The sequence below is a fragment of the Berghia stephanieae genome, chromosome 1 (genome assembly GCF_034508935.2).
Source record: "Berghia stephanieae isolate SIO BIC M18660-M18661 chromosome 1, UCSD_Bste_1.3, whole genome shotgun sequence".
NCBI lineage: Eukaryota > Metazoa > Mollusca > Gastropoda > Nudibranchia > Aeolidiidae > Berghia > Berghia stephanieae.
The window spans coordinates 46,483,942-46,503,941 of record NC_088360.1 but is presented as its reverse complement, the minus strand read 5'-3'; the positions used below and the strand labels follow the sequence as shown (position 1 = coordinate 46,503,941).

At 34.5% G+C, this 20,000-nt stretch overlaps 2 protein-coding genes across 2 annotated transcripts in view; both read left to right on the top strand.

The window, feature by feature from the left end:
• The first annotated feature begins 6,390 nt into the window (after positions 1 to 6,390).
• Positions 6,391 to 16,192, top strand: LOC144970172 (very long chain fatty acid elongase 1-like). The gene is made up of 4 exons (XM_078909572.1): positions 6,391 to 6,618; positions 9,321 to 9,704; positions 12,391 to 12,578; positions 16,073 to 16,192. Exons 2-4 carry the CDS (start codon positions 9,623 to 9,625, stop codon positions 16,190 to 16,192), a joined length of 390 nt encoding a protein of 129 aa, XP_078765698.1. The 5' UTR covers positions 6,391 to 6,618; positions 9,321 to 9,622.
• Positions 16,193 to 17,076: 884 nt separating this feature from the next.
• The window catches only part of LOC144970133 (very long chain fatty acid elongase 7-like), a 4,224-nt gene continuing 1,300 nt past the window's right edge, over positions 17,077 to 20,000 (top strand). Inside the window, exons 1-2 of the mRNA XM_078909428.1 lie at positions 17,077 to 17,181; positions 19,326 to 19,440. Of these exons, the coding sequence (XP_078765554.1) occupies positions 17,077 to 17,181; positions 19,326 to 19,440 (220 nt within the window). The remainder of the gene's footprint in view (positions 17,182 to 19,325; positions 19,441 to 20,000) is intronic.

Below are 20,000 nucleotides of genomic sequence, written 5' to 3'. Positions count from 1 at the left end.
GGGTGGGGTTCCTGACCTCCCATAGTGGGCAGGGAGGTGCATACTGTGTCTTCTATCCCCCTATGTCTATTTTCCAACATGCTTTCTGTCTTTGTCTTGGAATGAGATTACTTGGTTTTGTCCTGGCCCTGGCTGGGAGGGAAACAGTTAAATATATAGTTAGTTTTGGGAGTTGATATTTTTTGCCTTGTAAATCATCTCTCTGTTGTGCACTGTATTATGTTTTGTTTGTGTACTATTTATTTGTAAACATTTGAGTGCGTTACTCTTAGTGGGGACCTGTGCTTGTGTCTGGATGAGACTTTTAGGTGATCTTAAACTAAGTACACTGATAGTGTGCTCTTGGAATCTACATCTGTTCCCTATTTGGACCAATTCTCCTTTGTCTGCCTTTTTCTTGAATGCTTTAATTGTAATTCTAGAACTTTTTACTACCCCATTTTCTTCCTTTTTACTGGCGCTGATATGACCTTAATGTGTTGCAAGCGCCGTAAACTCTTAAAAACAAACATATTATTATTATTATTATTATTATTATTATTATTATTATTATTATTATTATTATTATTATTATTATTATTATTAATACTAAACGCCAAATCTCTACCTCTTGAAGAACAGAGCGTGTTTAGGTGTTATATACGGACATTTAATATAACCTCCGTCTCAAAACGGTATTATTGGAAATGAATCGGACCCATAAACTGAATTTAGAATTTAAATGGTAGGAAAAACAAATGTTGAGCCATGTATTCATTTTCCACCACGGTGAACAGAAATTAATCCCAAGTTTCATATTAGTCGTGGTAAAATCAATGTCCATCATCTACAACATCCCAACATAACCGCTTTGAGGCGGTAGGTCACAAATTTAATAACGACAGTATTATTAAAATATTCATTATTTATACCTGCCTGTAAATAGCAACCCGAAGTCTTACTGTTGTTTGCTAAAGTAATGTTAGGTAGATCTCATTGTTGGATTGGGTTTAGCAGGGGTTAGGGGGTTGATGAATGATATTAACCCGTTAACTTCAGTACTCTAAAAAGGCACGTATTTAAAAAATTGGCCAGAAAACTCGTCCTTCAAATATCGATCGATTTAAATGATCTTTATCTTGGCAAAAACTCTCAAACCTGAGACCTTTCACTGTCCAAAGTTTGAGAGTTTTTGCCAAGATGAGGATTAGTTAAATCGAACGATATTTGAAGGACACGTTTCTCTGGCCAAATTTTTAAATATGTGTCCTTCCATAGTACGGAAGTTAACTGTTTAACTTGTTATACGCAATGAAATAAATGTATGCAGCTCGTCCAACAATTTGCTGAACAATAATGAGATGTTGTATTGTAGTTTTTGCGTGTCACGCGAGTGCCTGAGGGGTTTCCCAGGATGGGTAACTGAACCATTTATTTTGAATGGATGGACAAATGTCTCTGACTTATAAATAGCTATTTTCACACATTTAGCTATTCACTGGGTTTTTTTTTTAATCCAGTAAATGGGCTTTTGCGGAACTAATAGCCGCTGTTGTTTCAATATAATATGTATTTATGTCAGTGTCAACAAAACTGTGTCAAATTCGTGAAATATACTGCCTCTCGTCCATCATATTATTTGACGATTAATTCACGTTGAAGCATATTTTTTTAAAAACAATCCGAACAGCCCGGGGATTAGAATATCCATTTGTTTTGATATTTTCAAGGCTTATTTCCTCTAAACTGATTGAATTAAGAGGTCATGGATTTAATGGAGCAAAAATGATAATGAATAATAAATATTATATTTTACAGCGTTTATCTATGGTTTTAATTGCCCTGTTTTTAGTGCCTTTGAGCCTTATGACTTCGTAAATAGTTTGATTAGATTTAGCAATGTACTACTCTTAGCTTACTACAAAGCCGTTTAGTCAATTGCTAAGAATTAGCAAATTGACATAATATAGGCCATTCCTAGAGACTGATACGAGACCGGGAGGAATGGCGAGCCCTTTCCAGTCGATCTTTTGAGATGACACTGGAGGAAAGGTATGATAAAAGATATTTGCTAGGTCTTCGTGGCCACACTTTGTTGCAAAACTTTGTTCCAATAAGAGAACATGAGTTCCCTCTCCGTTTCTATCTTGCACTACTCATGGAAATCTGTCTTTACTTTCACGGTCTCTGAAGGCAGTCAGGTGCATTGTGATATCGTGGGCATATCGAACTTATGACTACTCTAGCCGACGTGCATGTAGCTCTATCTGTTTAAAGTTTAAAATTACCATCTGATAAACTATTTAAATGGCGGTCGGTCTATTGAGCGAAGTTACTTTGTGCCGCCCTATATTTTATCAGATACTGCTTTTCATCATAAATATTTTAGTATATTATGCTGCTTTTCGTTAACACTCGTGTATCTCTCCTGTCTAACAAAATTTCAAAGTTTATTTAATCTAGGCTTTCGGCAATAATTCATACAATTTGATGACAACATACATGAAAGTGAAAAAAAAGGTAAATGGAATATAGCATTAATAACCCACAAAAATACAACAACTGTAATACCTTCAATAATAATAATAATAATAATAATAATAATAATAATAATAATAATAATAATAATAATAATAATAATAACAACAACAACAACAACAACAACAATAACAGAAGCAATACAGCAATAATATCTAGTATTGCTTTTGTACATAAGGACCACGCTTATATCCCATTCGCTGACAATAAAGAAGATAGGAATTATATCATGGTCATTCTGTTTCGGAAAATAAAGTGATTGTTAGTAATACTAGGTGTACCAAAATGCTTTGGTCTGGGTGATCTTTATCCTCGTTTACTAGGGGAAATTCCAATATAAATAGCCCACCCCCTTTCCATCTTATTTAACACATTTCTATCGCTGATTAAAGTTCTAGAATAGTGGAATTTTGCGAACACTGCCGTCATTTATCAAGGGCAATAGAAACGAACATGGAAGTTACAGACATATTCGTTTAACGTATTGTTACACCCCTTCCGCACTAGGACAGATTTTAATGATAATATTTTTGCTTAAATGGATATTAATAATCAATGAGAATATTACACAAATCATTCACCGAGCAGAGCCCCATGATGCTCTAAATAAGAATCTCAGTCCTGGCACACACAGCAGGTTAACTTGTAGCAAGTTATGATATTGCCTTTTGAGTAGATACGTGGTGCCTTGAGGTTGGATTTTCTATTCATTCTATTAATTTTTGACTATCGCCGTTGGTAAGAATATTTCATGATTATATAATTCTTATGTAAACAAAGCTCATGGTACAGTGTAAAAAATCATTATCGTCATATCGTATTTTATGTTGATTCATTTAAAATGTGAATTATTTGAGTTGTACCCATGGGTAAATTCCTTGGTTGTACCAAGGACTTCTTTTATTTATTATTTTTTATGTCTCACGATTTTATTTATTGTAGAATTCAACCTATTAAATAATTAATCTAGTAATTAAATCTTTAGATGATTATACATTATTATTATTATCATTATTATTATTATTATTATTATTATTATTATTATTATTATTATCATTGTTATTGTTATTATCATTATTATTGTTATTATTATTATTATTATTATTATTATTATTATTATTATTATTGTTATTATCATTATTATTGTTATTATCATTATTATTTAGCTTTGCACACATTGAGGCATTTGAATAGATACGTGGTTCTTTGAGGTTGGATTTTCTATTCATTCGATAAATTTTTGACTATCGCCGTTGCTAAGAATATTTCATGATTTTATAAATCTTATGTAAACAAAGCTCATAGTACAGTGTAAAAAATTATTATCGTCATGTCGTATTTTATGTTGATTCATAAAAAATGTGAATTATTTGAGTTGTACCCATGGGTAAATTCCTTGGTTGTACCAAGGACTTCTTTTATTTATTATTTTTTTATGTCTCACGATTTTATTTATTGTAGAATTCAACCTATTAAATAATTAATCTATTAATTAAATCTTTAGATGATTATACATTATTATTATTATCAATATTATTATTATTATTATTATTATTAGTAGTAGTATTATTATTATTATTATTATTATTATTATTATCATTGTTATTGTTATTATCATTATTATTGTTATTATTATTATTATTATTATTATTATTATTATTATTATTATTATTATTATTATTATTATTATTGTTATTATCATTATTATTGTTATTATCATTATTATTTAGCTCTGCACACATTGAGGCATTTGAATAGATACGTGGTGCTTTGAGGTTGGATTTTCTATTCATTCGATTAATTTTTGACTATCGCCGTTGCTAAGAATATTTCATGATTATATAAATCTTATGTAAACAAAGCTCATAGTACAGTGTAAAAAATTATTATCGTCATGTCGTATTTTATGTTGATTCATTAAAAAATGGAAATTATTTGAGTTGTACCAAGGACTTCTTTTATTTATTATTTTTTATGTCTTACGATTTTATATAATTATTAATTTATAATTCAACCTATTAAATAATTAATCTATTAATTGCATTTTTAGATGATTTTACATTATTTTTATTATTATTATTATTATTATTATTATTATTATTATCATTATTATTATTATTATTATTATTATTATTATTATTATTATTATTATTATTATTATTATTAATATTATTATTATTATTATTATTATTATTAATGTTGTTGTTGTTGTTGTTTTTATCATTATTACTATTATTACCATTATTATTATTATTATTATTATTATTATTATTATTATTATTATTATTATTATTATTATTATTATTTTTAGCATTATTATTGTTGTTATTTTTATTCTTGTATGAGTTATATTGGCAACCCAGCCCTTTATGGGGTGCAACCCAGCACCTTGTGAGGCCGGTCACAAGCCCGGATAAATGGGGATGTTTGCTCAGGACGGGCATCCTGGCAGTAATACTCAAGCCACAACTATGAATGAATGAAAACCGAAATCTGAGGCGGAAAAGGAACTGTAGAGTTGGAGACGGGTGTTGGAAAGGAGGAGATTAAGGGTAAGCAGATTGAAGACAGACTATTTGTGCAACGGACAACAGAGGGCAGAACAACCAATAAAGATAGGAGAAGAGGATGTGCCAGAGACAAACCAATTCAAATACTTAGGAACAACTGTTCAAGGAGATGGGAGCAATGAGATGGAGGTTAAGAAGAGGATACAGGCATGCTGGAATAATTGGAGGAAGGTAACTGGAGTTATGTGTGACAAACACATTTCCGCAAGGCTGAAGGGAAAATATATACAACAGTTGTAAGACCAGCTATGTTCTATGGACTAGAGACAGCAGCTACAACAAAGAAACTAGATAAAGAAGTTGATCTGGCAGAAATGAGGATGTTGAGATGGTCACTTGGTTGGACAAGAAAAGGTAAAGTGAAAAATGAACAAATTCGAAGGTTGACTGAAGTGATGAATGTATCAATAAAGATAAGATAAGATAGATTAAAATGGTTCGGACATGTAAAGAGACGAGAGAGGGAGTACGTGGGAAGGAAAGTATTGGACTTACAATTCGCAGGAAAGAGTAAGAAGGGACGCCCAAAGACTAGATGGTGGGATAAGGTAAAGGATGATATGAAAGAACTGGGCGTGGAGGAAGATGATGCTGTGAACTGAGATGCATAGTAGTAGTAGTAGTAGTAGTAGTAGTAGTAGTAGTAGTAGTAGTAGTAGTAGTAGTAGTAGTAGTAGTAGTAGTAGTAGTAGTAGTAGTAGTAGTAGTAGTAGTAGTAGTAGTAGTAGTAGTAGTAGTACGGGTAAAACTAATAGAAGGAGGAGGAGGAAAGAAAGAGGTCAAGAGAAATGAAAAAAAAAAAAACAAAAAAAAAACAAAAACAACTAAAACTATAACAGTGCATGACAGTTTTAACCACGTAATTAATTACTTTGGTTCCAAACTCCAAAGCTGTGGTGGTTTAATATCCTTCTATATTTAAATCGTTTATTTACGCACTCAAAATAGTGTGCACAACTACAGAAACATCTATTTATCTTTATCGAAAGAGTACAGACCCAAAACATATTATTGGGAAGGGTAACCAGTATTAGCAGTTTGGTCCAACATTCGTGTTACTGTTATGACATAGTAACGACGCAATGTCTCCATCCATTTTCACTCTATTTGTGATTTCTTTTCTCAACGTCCTGTCATTTATGTATTACAAATTGATTTTTTCAGCAAACATATTTCGCCCCCTTTAATTCTCAATTATCGTGATACATCATATTATTTTCATTGCTTATGACACAGTGGGGGAGTGGTTTTAGAGGGGTCTCCCCGACTAAAAGGTTACTTATGAATATTAATGGCATGCAATTTGAATATATGAATGGTTTGCATCGACCAAGTAATAGTGTGTCTTAATTTCATTTGACCTCGGAAGAGTATCTCCGGATACCGTTGTTTTGGCCCTTTTTGCTTTTGGTGATTGTGTTTTCAAAACTGGGAACTATCAATCCGATGGACCTTTCTCGAGTTTGGCACTCAAGATATGTAGATAATGATATTTTAGATAAACGCATGTTTTCAATATGACGAATAGATGGTGAGTTGTCATAAATACCTTACCCCCCCCCCTCTCTCTCTCTCTCTCTCTCTCTCTCTCTCTCTCTCTCTCTCTCTCTCTCTCTCTCTCCATGTATAGATAGAACGAAGATGATGTCACTGAGGTCTTTGTTGTTGTTTTTTTTTTTTTTTTGTGTTTTTTTTTTTGCCATCCACGATTACGAGTAATTCTCACTTAACTGTATCATCCAGACTATAAAAGTACATGGTTACACAGAATTTTGTTTGTTGTTACGTTATACTTCCGGATGGCAATTTTGTGAACTTCTTAGCCAAGCGCATAATATCTATATGGCAGCGTTTTTATTGTGACTGGCGATTTTAATAATTGCAATAATATAATAATTCCTGGTCTCTCACAGTTTGTTCAGGGCTTTACTCGTGACAAATCGATCTTCGACCTATTTTCTGTAATGTTGACAAGTTCTATTAAATGTTTTCCTAGAGCTCCACTCGGTTCAACGGACCACAACTTGTTATCATTACCTATAGATAGAATGCGCTTGGCCAAGGAGTTCACAACATTGCCATCGGAAGTATAACGGACCAACACACAAACTCTGTGTAACCATGAACTTTATAGTCTGGTTAATAGATAGTATGCGATGACGTCACTCAGACCTTTGTTATTGTTTTTGCCATCCGCGTTTGTGAGTTGTTCTCACTAAACTGTATTAACCAGACTATAAAAGTTCTGTTACACAGAGTTTGAGTGTTGTCCGTGATACTTCGATGGCGATGTGTGAACTCTTGCCAAGCGCATTCTATCTATACAGTTTGTGAGAACAACTCACAAACCGGATGGCAAAACAATACAAAGCTGAGTGACTCATCTGATACTACCTATATATCGCCCTGTCATCAAACGTTTTAACCTTGTGGTGAAGTGTGTTCAGGTCTTGAATCACTTGTGTGTGAGGAGTTGCGTGGCTGCTTCGAGTGTACTGATTGGAATTTTTTTTTTTGACGTTTGTGAAGGTGTGAATGAACTTAATGATTGTGTGTATCTATATAAAGTTTTGTGAGCAACAGGTGTGTGAAAGAAAAGAAGTCAAATATTATCCAAATAGCAAAACCATGGATAGCAAAAGAACTGAAATCCCTTTTAAATGAGAAAAAGTATATATTTACACATGGTACCAAAGATGAACTAAATAAAAAAGAAAGAGAAATCAGAGAAGAAATTATTAAATGTAAGGAATATCGATTTAATTGATCAGAACAAATTTTACGCCCGTTTGATTCCACCAGTAATGAATACGAAATTGAACAGACTAAAAAATTACTGTTAGACTGTATGAATGATGCGAGGATGATTTTAGTGAATGTAAGACAAAGTATATGTTTCATAGACTGAAAGAAAGGAAGGCGGCTGGACCGGACGGTATAGAAGGTAAAATTTTGAAAACCTGTGCAGAACAATTATGTTATATTTATTCTTATATTTCTATTATGTCTTTTTCGTGTTCTTTCGTCCCTAGTATTTGGAAAACTTCAGAAATTATTTCTGTCCCCAAAAAAAAAAAAGGAAAATCAATGAATGACCTGAGACCTGTCGCTCTCACATCAATTGTCATGAAATGTTTTGAAAAACTTATTTTGTTAAGAATCAATAACCATGTTAGACCTCTTTTAGACCCTTATCAATTTGCCTACCTAAGTAAGCGCAGTGTAGAAGATGCTATCCTTGTTTCTATTCCATTTCCTTCCTTTTTACTGGCGCTGATATGACCTTAATGTCTTGAAAGCGCCGTAAAACCTTTAAAATAAAAATAATTAAAAATAAATAAATAATATAGTACTTTATTAAATATCTCAAATGCTTAAAAGGTCTCCTGTATTTTTTAAAACGAAAATGAATTACGATAAGGCTTCTTTGGTTCTGGCCTCGTAGTCTAATTATCTAGTAGATTTTTGATTAATCATGGTTGGCTGTTTATAAACAATGAAGTAAATGAAACCGACCTCTCTCTCTGATCATTGTTATTGTTTTTATACCCCCAGACGGGTGACTAGTTATCACACTGTTTACTCGATTAGATTATAATCGTTTTTTTTGTTTTATTTTTGTTTTGTTTTTGTGTTGCTTCTAGTGATCACACTGTAGAACAGTGGGTATTTAACTTAGACAGTAGCCACGATAGTAAAACCTGTGTAGTTTGCTATGTTTACAAATCACTGCCCTTGTTTACTTTATGTCGATTGTCCGAGAGGCGTGGTTATCTAGGTGTCTATAGATAGTATGCAGATGACGTCACTCAGGCCTTTGTTATTGTTTTTGCCATCCGCGTTTGTGAGTTGTTCTCACTACACTGTATTAACCAGACTATAAAAGTTCATGGTTACACAGAGTTTGTGTGTTGGTCCGTTTTACTTCCGGATGGCAATGTTGTGAACTCCTCGGCCAAGCGCATTCTATCTATTGATGAGAAGCACAGAATACTTCAGCTGAATCGGTAACTGGTCTACGGAAAATGGCTCATGCTTTTGCATATTTCGTCTGAAATACGTTGGCAGAGAGTGCTTATTTTCCTGAGAATGTCTTAAGGGAGGCGAGATGATTTTTAGAATAACACCTCATACAATATTCACATTTTACTCATGTGGTTTGAACTCATACTAAAGAATAATGCATGCACCGAAAAAGATATGATGAACATTATTCTTTTTATTCCTTTTCAGTCCAATGACGTGATTATATATCACCGACATCTGTCTCCAGGGAATCTACTGGATGCTTTATAAACCCCAGTCATTCATGTTGAGAGTGGGTGGATTTACTTGTGTAATGTCACTTTAATGAATCATAGGAATCTGATGTTATCTGTTTATGCTTTAATCTTACCACCAATTGTCTGAAGTACGACGTCCTGTGTTTTACCGCTTCATTGAGATGATTTCTATAAATATTTCGGAATAAACTTGCTGATAATTCCCAACCATACGGAATCGTCAATTCCAGCTTTACATCCAATCTCTACAAGATGATTTCTCCAAACCATTCATTCACCTCCGATCCTGCTGCTTACATCAAGATAAATTATGATTACGTCATGAGTTTTGCAGGTAAGTGACACCAGGGCCCGTTTCCATGAACGTGGCCAAGCGCTAAGTCTCGGGGCTATCTCTAACTTTAGTAAAGGACTTGAAAAATCGGATTCGATTCGGAAGGAAAATGCGTCAGTTGTGAATGAAAGAGGCAAAACGTGTCCTGCCGCTATTGACATTGGAAAAAACTGTAACATAATTGCAGATCGTCGAAATTACACATTTTTTTTGTGAGTAAAAAAATTTTTAAACAAAAAAAAAAACACAAAAACAACAACAACAACAAAAATACACGAGTCGAATCGGCTCGCAAGTTACGAGAAAGTATAGTGGGGACAAAAGTTATTCTACTGGCATTATAACTGACTAAAATAATGTGATTCATGAGAATACACTTTTTGTCGTTTTCGTCTGTTTGTCGTTTTCGTCTGTTTGTTTTTCTGTTCAATTTGTTTGAGTTTCAATTAAACTTTCATTGGCCTAAATATAGAATTGACAGTCGGCCATGGACATAATTGTAGTCTATCAGTCGAGAGTCAATGTCATGGCAAAAGTAACTTTAAATATGAAACGGGATGAAATATTATCTATACCGGATGTGTTGCTAATTTCCTCTTTAGAAGTCTTTTGCGTTGAAAGTATGAAGGCTGGTATCTTACCTGCCATCGTGTACCAGAGAACGTGATGTTACTGGCACAAAATAGCCGATTTAGTCACTGTCCTTACAACACTCACTTCTGGGCAAGTGACTAGCTAACCAGAGACTAAAAAACGTTCATGAAATCCGATTTTTTAAAAGTCACTTGCTTCGCTTAGGCTTAAGACTAGTAAGTCATTTACTAGACTAGTAAATTACTAAGCGCTAGTCCGCGTTCATAATGGCGTGTGTTATATACTACGGGTGACTTTACAGTAAAGGTAAGCACTATTCAAAAACCAGAAGAAAAAAAAATGAAAAAAAGAAAAAAAAAATAATAATAAATTATTACCCTCTATAAGCCCCCCCCCCCCCCCCCCCCCCCCCCCCCCAAAAAAAAAAAAAAAAAGGCAAAACAAAACAAACAAAAAAAAAGCAAAAAACAAAAAAAGTTATTTTTATTTGCAATGCCATATTTTCAGAACAAATAACTAATAGTATTTTGAGATTTTTCCCTCTGATACATTTGTGTTAGGTTAATCAAATGAAGTCTACAAAAAAATATTTTTTAAAAATTGGTCACAAGAACAAGTTAATAATTTTAGTCAAACATATTTCTTACGTTTGGAATCCCAAACGGATTCATAATCGTAGTGCGATCAAGAGTTAATATTTAGAACAGGATGTGAACATTTATTGCGTGACTCAATGATTCACTAAGCTCAAACGACTTTCCTCATTAGCACCGCCCCAAATGGATAACCGCTTTGGCGCATTCAAAGACTGAGGGCCTTATGTGCATATTTTCAGAGTGCGGGAGTTAATTGGTTAAACAACAGAAGAAAAAATTCTTTATTCTAACCATTTGATTCAAACTCATTTTTTTTCGTCTCGTTCATTCTGACACAATATCATTTTCATCGGTTGTCATAATTTAGATCGTGCTTAAGACAACGTGTACTATTTGTATTCATATGTGCCTTTAGGTGATAACGATTTTAACCCATGTGCACTGATTTTCAAATCGGATAACCGATCGCAATTGCAGTCTTGTTTTGACCTTGTCTTGTAATGGATACTATTTTGCGTTGGTTTGAGACAACGTACTCTTATTTGCAGGTCTGATGAGGCAAATTGTTATGGGCTCATTTGCTCACTTTCTCTAAAACCGACGCACAATATTGTCCATTACAACTATGTTAAATCAAGCCCATAATTGCGTTCGGTTATCAGACCTGCAAATATGGGCCCCTTGGTTTGAGAGTATTTCCTTAAGAACAATGAGGCTTTAACAATTTTGGGATATCACACTTGTTAATAAGTACCTGTTCGTTTGAATTCAATACATGTCAATTATATGAAGATGTTATACTTTTCTTCTTCAGTTTATCTAATTACCTGCTGATTTTAACTAGTTAATTGTCGTACTAAAAAAAAAAAAAAAAAAAAAAACAACAACAAAAAAAAACAACATGTATTTAAAAATTTGGCAAGAACACTCGCGAGGTCCCAGGTCTGACAGCTTGTCAATATGAGGGTCAGTTAAATCGATCTATTTTTGAAGGATGCGTTTTCTGTCCAAGTACGTGTTTTTTCAGGCTTCGGCAATTAACTGGTTAAAGGTTTCTTACTAATCATGAACGGTCGACATGGTTATGTGTTGGATTGACAACCCAACTTGTTATGGGCTCATTGTAATGGATTTAATCTCAAACCAATGCAAAATATTTTCCTTCGAAACAATGTTATATCAAGCCCAAGGGGGTTCAGATTTGAGACCTTTAGTAAGTTGTTACAAATAATGGTTGCTATTTATTATTATTATTATTATTATTATTATTATTATTATTATTATTATTATTATTATATTATATATTATTATTATTATATTATTATTATTATTATCATCATATCATATCATTCATATCATCATTATTATTATTATTATTATTATTATTATTATTATTATTATTATTATTATTATTATTATTATTAGTTTGTTGTTGTTATTATTATTATTATTATTATTGTTATTATTATTATTATTATTATTATTATATTCTCCAGATTCTCGTGTAAGTGAGTGGCCACTAACCGATTCCCCAGTAATTCCTGTGATATATATGTTAGCGTATTTTATAATTGTATTGGTGGGACCAAAGATAATGGCCAATCGAAAGCCCATATTACTGGGCCATTGGCTGACTGGGTACAACTTTCTTTTGGTTGGATTATCATCCTATATGACTTACGAGGTAAGGCTTTTATTCAAAATGATTGTGTGGTAGTAGTAGTAGTAGTAGTAGTAGTAGTAGTAGTAGTAGTAGTAGTAGTAGTAGTAGTAATAGTAGTAGTAGTAGTAGTAGTAGTAGTAGTAGTAGTAGTAGTAGTAGTAGTAGTAGTAGTAGTAGTAGTAGTAAAAAAAAAAGCTTGAGCTTTTATATAGCGCAATATCCACTCAATGCCCTCAAATCGCTGTACAAGGTGTCCATGACCAACAGCAACACGTAATATGTAGAACGAGACATGACGCCTGTTAGGTGATATTACCATTTTTCAGACAGAGACAACGCTGTTAACGGACAGGTAGTAATTTTTAATTTTACACCTGAGTACGGCGAGAGAATGTGAATAAAGCGCTCTTTCCAAGGACTCAACTATGCGCCGAGCGAGGCTCGAACCCAGGACCTTCCGATCCGAAAGCGAGTGTCATACCACAAGACCACCTAGCAGTAGTAGTAGTAGTAGTAGTAGTAGTAGTGTAAGTAAAGTATGTAGTAGTAGTAGTATAAATAGCGGTTGAAGCTGAGACTTATTGACTGCATTATGTCGTCTCCAACTAAAAGTTGTGATCAGGACCCCGTAAATACTGCCATGCTATTAAAAAAATGCATTGATGTAATTTTAACACCATTTACATGTACTGTAAACGATTCGTTACAGTCAGGTGCTGTACCAGACATTTTAAAAAGTTGCTCATGTTAAACCCCTTTTGAAAAAACAAACTGATCCTGATAAAGAGAACTTAAAAAAACTATCGTCCTGTCTCTAATCTTCCCTTTCTCTCTAAAAGCTTGTTTTGAAACAATTACTGTCTCATTTTAAAAAGAATTTTCTTGAAGAAAAAATTCAGTCGGCTTATAAGCAACATCATTCGAGGGTTGTTAATGATCTTCTCTATGTTATAGGCAATGGTTCGTGTTCTTTGCTAAATCTGCTTGACCTATTGATCTATCGTCGCTTTTGACACTATCGATCACAATAATATCCTCAAACGTAATGAAGTTACTGGTGCCGTGTCTGGTGCAGCGTTTGATTGGTTTAGGTCATAAATTTGTTTAATCGTAAACAGATTATTATGGTGGATGAATAGAGATCTGAAGAAATTATTCTTGACTGTGGGGTTCCCCAGGGTTCAGTACTGGACCTGTTCTTTTTGTTCTGTACGTAGGCCCTGTCTAAAAGCATTAGAAGTTTCGGTTGTACTTCTCCAACACGAGAAATTTACATTAGTAAAAATTGTATCCAAAGTGTTAAAAAATGGATGAATGAGAACAGACTGAAACTGAATGATGAAAAGACGGAGGTGCTGTATGTGGGGAACAGGAAGTGGAAAAGTGAAACAGATTTGAAGCTCGGGTAATGCTTCAATTCAAATTGTTGACAAAGTGAAAAACCTCGGCACATTCTTAAACTCTGGACTATCGATAGACCATCAGGTTGAAAATTTGGTTAGATCAATCTTCTTCCAACTAAAAAAGATTGCTTCCATTAGACGATTCATATCTAAGGATTTGACCAAACACCTGGGTGTGTCCCTCGTGCTATCGACATTGAATTATTGTAATGCTCTGTTGCTTGGCGTTTCGCAATATAATCTGAGACGTCTTTCGACACAGAACAGCGCTGCCAGACTAGTATCCATGAAGCGTAGTTGTGATTCTGCCAGACCTCTGCTTCATAACCTGCACTGACTGCCTGTTGAGAAAAGGATTAAATTGAAAGTTTGTGTTTTAGTGTATCGTTGTCTTGAAAGTACTGCCCCTTCCTACTTTTCAGAACTAATTGAAATATATTCAAAACCCCGCCCCTTACTATAGGCCAGTGATTCCACCAAACTAGTTCCTCTCAAATACGCAAAAATGCTGGAATGAGATCCTTTTCTCATTTCGGACCCTCTGTTTGGAACGCCTTGCCACTTAGCTTTGGTGAAAAAGAATCTCTGTCTGTCTTTATACGTTCGCTTAAAACATATCTATTTCGATTTTAATAGATGATATGAGAAGCAAGATAGGCGTCTGGTTTCTGTTGTGTTGTGTGCATGTGTGTGTGTGTGTGTGTGTGTGTGTGTGTGTGTGTGTGTGAATGAGTATGTTTCAGCCAATGTTTAATTGTAATTTAAGTGCTTAGAGCTGTTGTCTTGGAGTTATGGCGCTATATTATATGTTTTCAGCATTATTTTTAGTAGTAGTTGTTCTTGTTGTTGTTGTCGTCATCGTCGTCATTGTTGCGGTAGTTTTGGTTATTTATTGTTGTTGTTATGATCATGTAGTGATGATTATGATCATGTTGGTATTGAATGGAAATAGATATAACAGCTGCAGTTGGGTGATCATAAATTTAATTCAAATCAATTCTGTAGACTTTGGGGTAAAGATCAGAGTTACGCACATTATATTTTTCTAAAAGTAACACCATTTTGGCAATATAAATCAGGAACGCAAGTCAATTCAGCTGGATGTCGTCAGAAGAAAAAATAATGCACTTTGCTAAGCGTTGAATTCAAGTAAAAAATTCCCAATTATGCCCTGAATTCCGATGACTCTTATTCATAGAATTCATGAAACATAGCGAACTACACAGATTTTACTATCGATGTCCCGTTCACTTGCAATTTGTGAAAAAAAAAAAAAAAGGGGGGGGGGGGGAGGATTTCTCACTTTTACTAACCTTGCTTTTATTTAAACCGGGTTGATGCAAAATATTTCCCAAAATGTGTCCATTATAGTAAACTCACATTTTTATTTTATAGTATTTATTTTGATCGACGGGTACTTTTTTATTTTATGTGCACCTGGATTTTGATCTATTAAATTCTTTGCAGTCATTGTTGTTTACAAACCTAATCAATTTTATGAATTCAACTTTTAAAGCGAAATTGTTTCCAATTTGAAAAAAAACAACCTGTTTTGAGATATTCAGTGTTGTGTTTTGAAATTATACTCCTTGAAATGTGTACTACCAGCAGTTTAAAAAATGAGACGTTCTTCCTATTTGATTCGACACACTTAATTTATTGTACACAATTCTTCGCAGCCTTTAGAACAGTTGGATAGAGATCCAATAATATTTATGCTATGCGTTTAGCAAACTCATAACATCCGCCAGTCGGATATTACGTGCCGAGACACAAAACAATGTATAACCTTAACGCTTATAGACAGATCAATACTATATAGTGAGAACAATTCATAAAAAGGCTGACTAAAACAATAACAAAGAGCCGAATGGCGTCAATACCTTTTTATCTATATAGATAGAATGAAGTTGACGTCACACGAGCCTTTGTTATTGTTTTTTGCCATCCACGTTTATGAGTAATTCTCCCTTAACTGTATTATCTAGACTATAAAAGTTCATGGTTACACATAGCTTTGTGTGTTGGTCCGTTATACTTCCGGATGGCAATGTTATGAGCTTCTTAGCCAAGCGCATTCTATCTATACCAATGTAACATTCTATTTGCCAGTTTTTCATGAGTGCATACTTGGCGGGATACAATCTGGCGTGCCAGCCTGTAGACTACAGCACACATTGCTACGCTAGCTTAATTTTTTCAAATTGTTTGTTAACACTATTAACTTACTAGATAAAACACTGCCTTACCGTATTTTAATTTTTTTATTTCAAATTTGTTTTGTTATTTAAAACACTTATATAATAGCTTACTAGGTATAAACACCTGGCTTATTACCAGGATATAACGCTGGTCTTTCGAAAATTTCTCCTCTATCTGTTCACAATGCCAGCAGGGTTGAGAGAAAGGGAGAGAGGGAAGAGAGAGAGAGAGAGAGAGAGAGAGAGAGAGAGAGAGAGAGAGAGAGAGAGAGAGAGAGAGAGAGAGAGAGAGAGAGAGATGCAAAATATGGCATTTCGATCAAAATAATATCGGCGAACTTATTAGCGTCAACGTTGAGCAAAACTGAAGGCAGGAGACCAAAAGACAAACTACATAGAACGTGGATGGATGATATAAAAGGCTGGAGTGGACCCTCCAGCTGAGTGTAGCCATAAAGCGTGCAACAGTGAAGAGTGTTTTTGTAAAGCTTTTTGGATGTCTTTTACATTGACTTGTTTGAGGCCAATAAAGTCAGTCATCTGCATATCCAATTTCCATGGAGAGTTCGACTTCAAAATGTAATTGGGCCGAAGGTACAGATTTACGCCCATCTTTTTATTTAAGTATTTTCTAGGTAAATGATAAATAAAACAGGGCTCAAGCTGTCTCCTTGTGGTGTACCGATGTTATCGATATTTATATATAATATATTGTTTGTTTTGTTGTTTTTTGGTGGATTTTTTTTTTGGGGGGGGGGGGTTGTCTGTTTGTTTGATTATTGTCATGTTGGTGTTGTTTGTTTTTGTTTTGTTTTGTTTTGTTTTTCGTCTGTTGAGGGCTGTTTTAAACAAAAATTTATTGCGTAGGCATCATTTTCATTGTGATTTCTTTAACTAGAATCCGGAAACATAGAAATGATTATGCTTTGTTTTTTATCATCCCCTCTCGTTTTGAAAAATCAGATGGCCAAAGTGTGTTGGGTGTACTATTTCTCCAAATATATAGAGGTCGCTGACACGGTAAGTGCCTTACCCTTCCTAAGTACAGGACGAAGTGTGATAAAAAAATACTTAAGTATATCAATGCAGTAGTAGTAGTAGTAGTAGTAGTAGTAGTAGTAGTAGTAGTAGTAGTAGTAGTAGTAGTAGTAGTAGTAGTAGTAGTAGTAGTAGTAGTAGTAGATGAAGAAGAAGAAGACGATAAAGAAGAAGAAGAAGAAGAAGAAGAAGAAGAAGAAGGAGAAGAAGAAGGTGGGTAACCATTATAATCAGTGAAACCACAATAAACGTATTTTATTGACATTCGTTATAAACTGCGGTGGGCATGTTTTATTAATTGACTTTTCTAATGTAAAGTTATAATAACAAGGATAACGATATCGAGACTAAGTGAATTGCTAAATTTGGGATTTAATAATACTAATTGTTGTTGTTTTTTTTTTAAACAAAAACAATTTAAGTTTTATGTAGCGCAATATCCACTATTGTGCTTAAAATGCTTTACAGGATACAATACAATTGAATAAATATAAACTTTTTATGGTTTTAACTGTCCTTCTACAATCTCGAAGCTGTTTTGAGACAAGGGCGTGACCAAATAAAAGCAACTGTTGCCCTCTGTATTATTGAATGGTATGAGGGCTAGGGTCACTTGGATGGCATTGCAAAGGACTGCGCTTACTTTTCTTATTCGCCCATTGGGCTTTTTAAAAGAGATTGAATTAGTTACTTCAACCATGATTTACTTATCATCTTTCAGTTAATCTAGGGGAACATAAATGCTCTCACCAACTTAATAAACTTAAATAATATAACCAACAAATGAGTGGTGGATGGGTCGATTGTAGAGTGTCCCTCTCGTAACAAGGCTGAGGTGCCGTAACAGTCGGGTCGTGGGTTAGACTATCGCAACAGTATTTATTTTCTATTGTCCTTTGGAACTTCATTTTTCTACTCACTTCATATTGTTATCATCAACATAAACGCCTGATCCATTCACTTTCCTGAATTAATCTTTAAATTTAAATAAATCAGCACTTCGGAACCTCTGATCATTTTGACTCAATTTTCTCCTTCTTGTCCCACTCAACATAACACAAGATAGACTCGATCTGTCACATATTTCATTTTTATTTCCACTAGCTTAATTGAAACATCTTAATCAAGTTCAAATTCTATCTATCTATAATTTAGAGTTTATTTTTCAATTTTAGCGTTAACGTCGGGTTTAACCCAACTAGACCTACTACAGTACTCGTTGGGTTCTTACTTACTTATCCAGCGTTGTCCCTGTCCGAAAAAAATGTAAATTCGCCTACAGGCGTCATGTCTCGTCCTACATGTTATGTGTTGCTGTGGGCCAGGGACCCCTTGTAAAGCGCTTTGAGCACATTTAGTGGATATTGCGCTATATAAAAGCTCCATTAAAAAATCTTCTTGGTGCTTCAGTTGCACAAAAGACCGACACAGTCGATCTCCAACCATCAAGATTCGCTGCGATCTTTAACATATCTCTCCACATCCACTTTTCATCTCACGCTCCAGGGTCCTTCTACAGTTCTCAAAGGATCTCACTCGCCTCCTTGTTCCCTGTGGGGTCCATCTGAGGGCAACCCTTCGTACAGTATCATGACTCATTGGATTCGAGCAGGCCGAATTCCAGCATGCTCTGCAATATGAGCTGGGTGACCGAATGTATTAGTTACCTGCCAAGAGTATCGGATTTCGGCACGCTCGGATTCTCGCGCTTTTTAAATTAATTAATTTATTTTTATTCTTTTTGGCATCTCCCGAGAGCATGTTAGAATCCAACGAGAACTTTAGGCTACCCGTATTTAACTCACTCAACCCTAACACCGACTATATCCGTAGTTTACCCGGGATACTTTTACCCCATGCCTATTTATTACATTTTTCTGAGACAAATTATAGGCGTAGTATCAAAGCTAATGTTTCTAGTTTCTGCATGTTAACGGTAGTTGAATAAAACTATCTGTGTACATGCTCATTTTAAATACATTTTTTTCATATTTTGAAAAATAGCAAAAATCTCTAGGATTGAGTGAGTTAAACGGCAGGCCATATAGTGTTTATTGATAAGTAGGAGGCAACACCGATGGAAGAGACTGCTATCCCAGGTCACAAACATTTGCTTTTTCCTTCAGATTTTCTTCATTCTTCGTAAGAAATCCAATCAGGTGACTTTCCTCCACGTATACCATCACGGTACAATGATCTTCAACTGGTGGATGGTTGTGAAGTTTATTGCTGGGGGTGCTTGTAAGTATGAGGGGGGGGGGGGGGGGCATTTATATCATGATATCATCATCATCATCTTCATCATCATCATCATCATCATCATCATCATCATCATCATCATCATCAACAACAACAACACTACGACCACCATATTAGCCATCGTCATCGTCCTCTCCACGTTCTCATACTCATACTCATTATAGCGTTTGACGTTATTCTCTCTTTTTTCTTTCTTTCTTTTTTTCTGTGCGTGTATGCTCGCGTGTTGTGTGTGTGTGTGTGTGTGTGTGTGTGTGTGTGTGTGTGTGTCATATAATTGGACCTCGACTATAATATTTGAAAATACCACGCTTTTACCAAAAAAGCGCTCAACAAATGCAATGTGTTGTTACAATGTCATGACAATGTCGAAATAGGGATGTCAAAACATTGGAAGTGCCTGGCAGCATTACATATCTTCCTCATCATCACCGTCACCATCATCACTATCATTATCATCATAAGCTGCAGCAACGCGTCCATGTTACGAAATATACCTCAATATATTCAAGAAATCTTACCTTTCACAAGACATTGTTTAA

What these genes read in the sequence shown, in the direction of transcription:
- LOC144970172 (XM_078909572.1), top strand. Translation starts at nt 9,623, where the DNA reads ATGATTTCTCCAAACCATTCATTCACCTCCGATCCTGCTGCTTACATC. An exon ending in TTACGTCATGAGTTTTGCAG is followed by an intron (nt 9,705 to 12,390) that starts GTAAGTGACACC and finishes TATATTCTCCAG; the next exon opens with ATTCTCGTGTAAGTGAGTGG. An exon ending in CATCCTATATGACTTACGAG is followed by an intron (nt 12,579 to 16,072) that starts GTAAGGCTTTTA and finishes TCTATTTGCCAG; the next exon opens with TTTTTCATGAGTGCATACTT.